Source organism: Melospiza georgiana, chromosome 23 (genome assembly GCF_028018845.1).
Source record: "Melospiza georgiana isolate bMelGeo1 chromosome 23, bMelGeo1.pri, whole genome shotgun sequence".
Classification (NCBI taxonomy): Eukaryota; Metazoa; Chordata; class Aves; order Passeriformes; family Passerellidae; genus Melospiza; species Melospiza georgiana.
Window position 1 is genome coordinate 4,713,048 of NC_080452.1, and position 7,899 is coordinate 4,720,946.

Genomic DNA, 7,899 nt, shown 5'->3' on the forward strand with positions numbered 1-7,899 from the left:
AAGCTGAAACACCAGGTTAGGAGGAAGGAGATTTAGTGCAGATTTTTAATTTGAGGGAATTCCTCCAAGATACACTTGGCAGACAGAAGTTGTGGCTGAGCTCATACAGGTGCCATGTGTGACCCCCCTCTGCTCTGGGTGTCCCTGCAGCCCTGGTCACCTGTGGTGGCAGTGACCCCCTGTGTGCCACCCCCAGACAGGAGCTGGGTCTCCCTCTGGTTGGGAACAGCCCAGGGAAGGTCACTGGCTGCAGCACAGGAAGCCAGCAGGGTTTGTGCCCATGGGAAATGCTGGAAGGGTCTTGTTGAAGCCATTTCTTCTCTGTTTCCAAAGGCCTTTGTCTGTTGCAACCTCAGCTGAGCACCCAGGAGGTACCTCCAATGTCAGTGTGTTCTACCAGTCCTCTGGCCTCAGCACTTGGGGCTGTATCACACATCTGCAGGGTCCCAAGGAGATTTGGGGGTATTCTAAAGAGATTTGGCAAGGTCCAGTCCTAAATGGAGATTCCAGGCCTTTGGTTTCCCTTCCAGTCCTGGCAAAATGGAAAAAGCATATCAGGAACACCAGCTTTCCTTGTCTGCTGAGCTGTATTTGGGCTCTGGGCGCAGGTTTGGGCTGAAGCAGCTCAGAAATGGTTCCTGCCCTGCTGGTCTGGTCCTGCCCTGCTGCTAGGGCTGAGGCCTTGCTTTGCACCAGGGCTCCCTGCTCAGTGCTGTGCTCGAGGCCCCTGGCTCACCCCTGGCTCTCACCCAGCTTGTGAGAGCCCTGGGGATGCTGCAGAGCCATGGGAGGTGCTGCTGGAGGGGGCAGGGTCCCCCTGGCCCCCCAGCCCCTCTGATCCCACCTTGTCTCTGTGTCTCCACAGATTTTGACAGAGCTGAAGTCGGACAACCAAAGGCTGAAGGATGAGAACGGAGCCCTCATTCGAGTCATCAGCAAACTCTCCAAATAGGAATCAGAGCAAAGGGAGGACAAGGAGGGGTGTCCTACACCAGCTGCCAACCCCACCACCCAGCCCTACCCCTTCCTTCCCGTCAGTACAGCAAGTGTTTCAGCTGTGGGATCAATGTCACACCTGCCTTGCCCTGCCCTTTGCTGTACATTCCCTTTCTAGCCCTATTTCCCCCCAACACACCCCCTGCCATTTTATTTTTTTTTAATTGATGCATGTTGTGGTATCTCGGACATTTTATTCAAGGGAGAAACGTGAGGACTGGGTTTGAGCTGCCAAAACTTCTTCCAAAAGCTCAGTTTGGTTTTGGACTCTGACCTGGAGTGGGAAGCTCCTACTGTAAAAAGTGACATCTGAAGAACTAACCCAGCATGTCCAAGGCCTTTACAGGTGGGAAATGTGAACCTGGGCTGGGACTCTGAGGATGCACATCAGCCCACAGAGATGTGGGACTCTGGTTAAACGTGATGCTGTGAAAGCCACCAGAGCACATGTTTGTCACAGGCTGATGAGCTGTTTTGCACAGACACCTTCTCCTCTTGCCCCAGCAGACTGAGTCTTTTATTTTAGATAAGATTTTGAACCTGTTCAGTACCATCAGTGCTGTGCTGATGCTCAGTGTCAGACCCTTGTCCCTCAGCCTCCCTTTCCCCCCAGCCTGGGCGATCCTGTGTCACTTTGTGTCCTTCCAGGGCTCCTGTCTCTGTGGTTGGTAGCATCCAGTTGCCACCTGGACTCTTGTTCCTTGGGACAGGATATATCCCAGGCACTTGCTGAGCTTTCTGAAGGACAAACTTGAACCCCTACAGACCCTCTGCTGCTCTCACCTGTGTGTGAGCCTGAATCACCTTGCAGGGAGCTGTGCCCATGCCAGAAACCAGGCTCCCCTTCCCAAAAGCCATCTGGGACCTTCTCCCGCTGCCTCCCTGAAGGCAGAGCCCATAGCAGAGCCTGGTCTGGTATTTCAGGTACCCTCCCTTTGATTTGCAGCAGGATTTATAGACAGAGAGTGCCAGCATCCTGTCCCACACACCTTGGAGAGGCCAGGGTGTGTCGGTGTCAGAGGGACAGGGAGCTGCTGGTAACTGAATCATGGTAAATCAAAGTCTTCTGACCTGTCAGAAATTTGTGATAAGCTTAGACCTTGAAGGAACCCCCCAGAATTATTCCTCTTTAATGTTACATGCACTCTAAACAGTTTGGAATTGTTCTCTCCCATGGGCATTCAGACATTGGCTCCTCTCTCCATGCTGTGGGACGTCAGCAGTTCTGTTCAGCTTCCCTTTAACAGACTCCTGTTTGCTGTATCCAAAAATTCTCCCACCTACATCCTTCCATATTTTCATCCTTTGTCCTTCATCCTTCCATATTTTCATCCCCTTTGTCCTTCAACTCCCCAGGCTTTGTCTGGCCAAGGGCAGCAGTTCTTGGTCCCTGAACCTGGGGGTGGCCGTGGGGCAGCTCTGCCACGTTCCTGAGCAGCTCTGGCTGGGGGGACTCTCCACTACCAGAGAGATGAGATACTTGAACATGAGCAGAATACTTGAGCTTGCTCAGCAGGGTAAAACTTCTCTGTCAGGCAATCCTGGGCTTTTTCAAACCTTTTGCTGGTTATTGCCTCAGAAAGCATCTCTGTTTTCCTCTCTCTGGGGTTTTCTCTCTTTTTCACCCCCCTAATTCTCCATTTTCCCCCATTCCCCTCCCTGTCCTGCCTGTTTCCACCTCTCTTGCTCTTCCTGGAGCTGCCAGTTCTCCCCAGGCAGCTCTGACCACAAGTTGCTCTTCAGCTGGTGGAGCCATTGTGCAGCTGAGGCACCGTTTCTCCTGGTACACTGAGGCCCTGCCTCTGCTGCTGAGCTTTGGGAGGAAGAGACCAAAGCTGGTAAAGGCATCAGGGTTTCTGCAGAGCACTGCCTAAGCCAGGCATCCTTTTTATATTCCTTGATTTTAACCCTGCTCTATTTAATGGCTTTAAGTCTTGAGATCCAGTCAGTGCTTGCCCTGCACGCCGTCCCCTCCTGGTGCACTCTTTCTGTGAGTCCTTCTGCTGTTCTTGGTGTTTTCTCTCTTGGTGACCACTCCTCACTTCAGCCTCAGGCTCTGCTCTGCTCAGGAGCTCAGGGCTCAGGAGCTCTGTCCCTTCTGTGCTGAGGATCAGGAGCCCTGTCCCCTGTGTGCCCAACGATCAGGAGCTCTGTTCTTCTGTGCCCAAGGATCAGGAGCTCTGTCCCCTCTGTGCCCAAGGATCAGGAGCTCTGTCCCTTGTGTGCCCAAGGATCAGGAGCTCTGTTCCTCTGTGCTGAGGATCAGGAGCCCTGTCCCCTCTGTGCCCAAGGATCAGGAGCTCTGTCCCTTCTGTGCCCAAGGATCAGGAGCCCTGTCCCCTGTGTGCCCAAGGATCAGGAGCTCTGTCCCTTGTGTGCCCGTGCAGCAGGAGGTGCTCCCCAGCTGGGCTGGAGCCTCAGGCCGTGCATCCTGGCAGGATGAGGAGGAGAGTTCAGAATCAAGATCCTGTCTCACAGGTTCCTGGCAGCAGGAAGAAGCCTGGTGTCTGTTTCAGGGAGAGGGTTCAACCCAATCTGACAAATCCATCCTGCACTGATGTTTTGCCCCTTCTTCCAGGACACTCGCTGCCTTTTTCCCAAGGGGCAGAGTGGAAAGGCTGTGGGGGCTCGTTCTGAGTGGCACCTTGCAAAGCCAAACCACTGCAGCTGCAGTGGCTGCTGAGCACTGGATTCTCTGAGCCCTGGGCCCCTCAGCTCAGTGTCCCTGATCAGCCAAAGCTGTGAGCGTCCCGTGCTGACGGCGCAACTGCAAATCACATTCTTGAGAATGGATTTTCTTTGTCTCACTTCATGCCTGACATAACCAGTGCACTGAGGAGGTGACAAACAGGACACCTCAAACCCTGTGCTTGGCACAAGGTGCAGAGCAAATAGGTTTTTAAAATTGATCCCTCTTGGAACCAGAGCATTTGCCAGACGTGGTCTCCCTCGGGGAACATGAGCTTTTTTTTCTAAGCAATTGCTTGGGGTGAGTTAATTTTTATCGCTTGGGGTGAACCCACCTGTTGTGGCTGCAAGTTTGGTGATGGCTCTTTGTAAATAAAGTCCTTGGAGAAGCAGGACTGGCTGATGAGATGGGGAGAGAATGTATTTTTATGCAACTTTTGAGTGGCCTTTCAAACCCTGAGATGAATGATTTGTTTTACTGGTTGTTGTTATATAGTATTATAAGTATTATGTGTTTGAAAGTTTGGGAATAATATTCACAGCTATGATGCTTGTAAACACAACAGTATTTATAAATGAATAAAGTAAGAGTTGATAAAATAGAAGCTTTGACTTTGCTTCCATCTTTCTGGAATTACAAGTTGTTTGTGCTAAAATTCCCTGTTTCTCCCAAAATTCTTGTGACATAACAATGTCCATCATCCATAAAAGCACAAAAGTTTTGCAGCTACAACACAGGTGCCTTTTCAGGGGAAGCTGAAATGAAGGAACTGGAATGCACATCCCTGAAAAGCACCCAGCAGTGGGAAGGGAAAACAGGAGAGGGTCCCATCTCCTCCACAACATCACACTGGGGATCAGGCCCACTTCCCACTCTGGTGGCAAGCCCTGGTTTTGCTCTGCTCACAAGTTTGGTCAGCACAAAGTGTGGCACAGGCAGGAGGTGGTGTCACATCTGGGAACCTCTGTCTTGGGTGAGGCTGCTGGAATCTCCATGTGTTCCAGTGTTCAGAGGTGGTTGGTGCAGGTTGAGTCCTTCCCTTAGGGCTGGTGGAGCAGGATGTGACTGTGGGCCAGACTCAGTGTGCTGGGGATGAAGAATTCTGTGGGGCCTTTGGTATTTCCCACCTGTGCCCCAGGTCTGGTCCAGCCTTGCTCAGCTGGGGTTTGAGGTTGCCCAGAGCACAAGTCAGAGGGGCTCAGCCTGGAGAAAAGGAGGCTCAGAGGGGACCTTCTGGCTCTGTACAACTCCTGACAGGAGGGGACAGCTGGGAGATGTTGGGCTCTGCTCCTTGGGAACAGGGACAGGACAAGAGGAAATGGCCTCAGGTTGTGCCAGGGGAGGTTTAGGTTGGATACTGGGGAGAAATTCTTCCCTGAAAGGGTTGTCAGGGCCTGGCACAGCTGCCCAGGGCAGCAGCGAAGTCGCCATCCCTGGAAGTGTTCAAATGGTTGTGAATGTGACACCTGGGATGTGGTTCAGTGGCAGTGCTGGGTTAGTGGTTGAACTCCACGATCTTAGAGGGCCTTTCCAAAGTATTTATTTCATGATTCCGTGTTCTGGGGGACTTGGGCCCTTGTGGGGTTCCACCCACACCTCCATCCCTCCATTGTCCCTGGGATCACTGTCCTGGCTCTTGCCCCTCATGCCCTGTGAGCCCCAGCAGCAACACCAGAAGGGAGCCAGCTCCTTTCAGCTCGTTTCTTTAATAAGGAGACGTAAATCATTACAAAATAACCATCAAACGATCAGAGACGGAACGACAGAGTCCACACGAGGGGAAGGGGCATTAAAAGCAGCTTCCGCCGGAGCCGAGCGCTGCGGGGCTGGCGCGGCCCGAGCGGGGCCGGCACCGCCGCCCCAAGGGTGGCCGAGCCTGCGACTCCAGAGGAGCCGGCTCCTCCCTCCCAGACCGGCAGAAAAAAAGGAAAAGGAGCCCGAGCCTGTTTCTAAGACTCATGGATTCATTTTCCCTTGGTATCCCCGGGAGCATCTCCGTGGCGCAGCCGGGTTTGCTCCGCGGGGCCGCCAGGAGAGGGAAGTGCCAGCCCTCGTCCCCAAAACAGAAACCGCCGGCTGGGCATGGCAGAAATAACCCAAATTGCTCCGAAAAGCCTTTTCACCACCGGCAGGTCGAGCCCCACATCTGTGCCAGCGTTGTGCCGTCCCTGGCCCGGGTGACAGCGGCACCCCAGGGCAGCGAGCCCGAGCCCCGCGGGCCGGGGGACACACGGGGGAAGGGGGTCACGGCTCAGCGCGGGCTGTCCCCGCGGGGTCCCGCTGCACCGTGCTCTAATATGGCTTCTAAAGTTGCTCTGACGGTGAAATGCACCAACGCGACACAGGACACCGAAGCCACGATGTTGCTGCTACCCGGCCATGGGACAAACGCGACAAGACACAGGAACACGACACACATGGACGCCACGGCCGCGGCGGTGATAGCTCACTCTCCGCTGGCGGGTCGGGCTTGGCATGCTTTGCTTCTTGGCATTATTTTCTTCTTTTATATGATTTAATCGGGGATTTTCATTTTAATCGGGGGGAAAAGAATCAGGGCGGTGGAGAGCTCTCGAGCGATGGGGTTTGGTCGTCGCCTCCTCCGTGGGGGAGCCGGAGATGGGGCCATGCTGCTGCTGCTGCTGCTGCTGCTGCTGCTGCTACGTGGCTGCATCACATGCACTGCTCGTGGTATATACAGCTATGTCTCCATATAATTTACCTACACACAGCTAAGGGGCGGGTCAGAGGCAGCGCAGATGGCTTCAGGATGTTGGTTGGTTTTCCCTTTTTTATTTAAAAAAAAAAATTAAATCATGTATTAAAGTCACAGTCTTCCCCCTCCCCAAAGGCTTGGAGAGTCTGAATGGAAAGCAGCCAGGTGGGATCGGCACTCCTGGCCCGGATCCCCGGAGCCCGGCCGATGCGGAGGGTCTAGGGGCGGGGGGGAGCACAGGAGGGGGTGCACCTGGGGTGTGCAGGTGTGATGTGCAGGTGTGCAGATGTGCAGGTGTGCAGGTGTGATGTGCAGATGTGCAGGTGTGCAGGTGTACAGGTGTGCAGGTGTACAGGTGTGCAGGTGTGCAGGTGTACAGGTGTGATGTGCAGATGTGCAGGTGTGCAGGTGTGCAGGTGTGCAGGTGTCATGTGCAGATGTGCAGGTGTGCAGGTGTACAGATGTGCAGATGTGCAGGTGTGCAGGTGTGCAGGTGTGCAGGTGTGCAGGTGTGATGTGCAGGTGTACAGGTGTGCAGGTGAACACATCTCCACCTGCTTCCCTGGGAAGGCTGCAGGGCCATGCACATTCACTGGCTGCAAACAAAGATTTCAGTGCTTTTTCTAATTACTCCTCTTTTAACCCATTCTATGTAAGGCAAATGCCCCCACACACCCCACACTCTCTCTCCCCCAATGCGTGGATGGACCCCAAAATGAGACTGAGTCCTACCAGGGCTCCTGACCACGGGGAATCAGCCCCCTTCCAGCTCCCCATTATTAAAATCATCCCAAGACTTCTTCTCCCTTTGGCTACAGGGGCAGGACAGGACCCCATCTGTTGACACTGACACATCCATTAGGAAAAGGGACTAATTAAAGCTGGAGATGGCCCTGAGAGAGCACTGGCTGCATGACCCCTGCAGACCCAGCGTGGCCCCAGTGCCCCCTTCACCAGGGCATGGCCAAGTGCAGCTGCAGTGGTGGTGGAGGTGGTCATTGGAGGTCCCTGTCCAACATCCCCTTCCCACACTGCAGCTCGGCCACCCGAGCCCCAAACCTGCCACAGATGGAGATGTCCTGCGCTGGGAACCTGTCCCAGAGCTGCACAACCCTCCAGGGATGGGGGCTGGTCCCTGTGTCCATCTGAACCCCTTGAGCCAAGTTTCAAACCTGGTGACTGCCACCAAATGTCCCATCATCTCCCCACCTCTGGGGAGGGCCAGGATGCCCTTTGGGAAGTCAGAGCTGTGGGAGCTGCTAAAGCATCCAACAGCTCTGGGATGAGCTCAGTTTTGGCACTGTGTCCCTGGGCCTCGGTCCCAGCCCAGCTGTTGAACCCCCAGAGCAGCGTCCCCAGTGCCAGCACATCCCTGGGGCTCAATCCTTCCCTGCTGCAGGGCTGGAACCCCCAGCACTGAGCCCAGGGACGCCAAAGGGAGCAGAGTGTGAGGCTGCTGTGGGGCTGGAGCTGGGACAGGGACACGAGCTAACATCAG

At 54.4% G+C, this 7,899-nt stretch overlaps 1 protein-coding gene across 2 annotated transcripts in view; it reads left to right on the plus strand.

Annotated features, from left to right (window-relative positions):
* Window positions 1–4,289, plus strand: part of PPP1R12B (protein phosphatase 1 regulatory subunit 12B) — a 140,315-nt gene extending 136,026 nt beyond the window's left edge. For both annotated transcript variants that reach the window (XM_058039601.1, XM_058039602.1), the window contains one exon: window positions 866–4,289. In XM_058039601.1, coding sequence (XP_057895584.1) covers window positions 866–952 — 87 coding nt within the window. In that variant the 3' untranslated portion in view covers window positions 953–4,289. The remainder of the gene's footprint in view (window positions 1–865) is intronic.
* The last annotated feature ends 3,610 nt before the right edge of the window (window positions 4,290–7,899 follow it).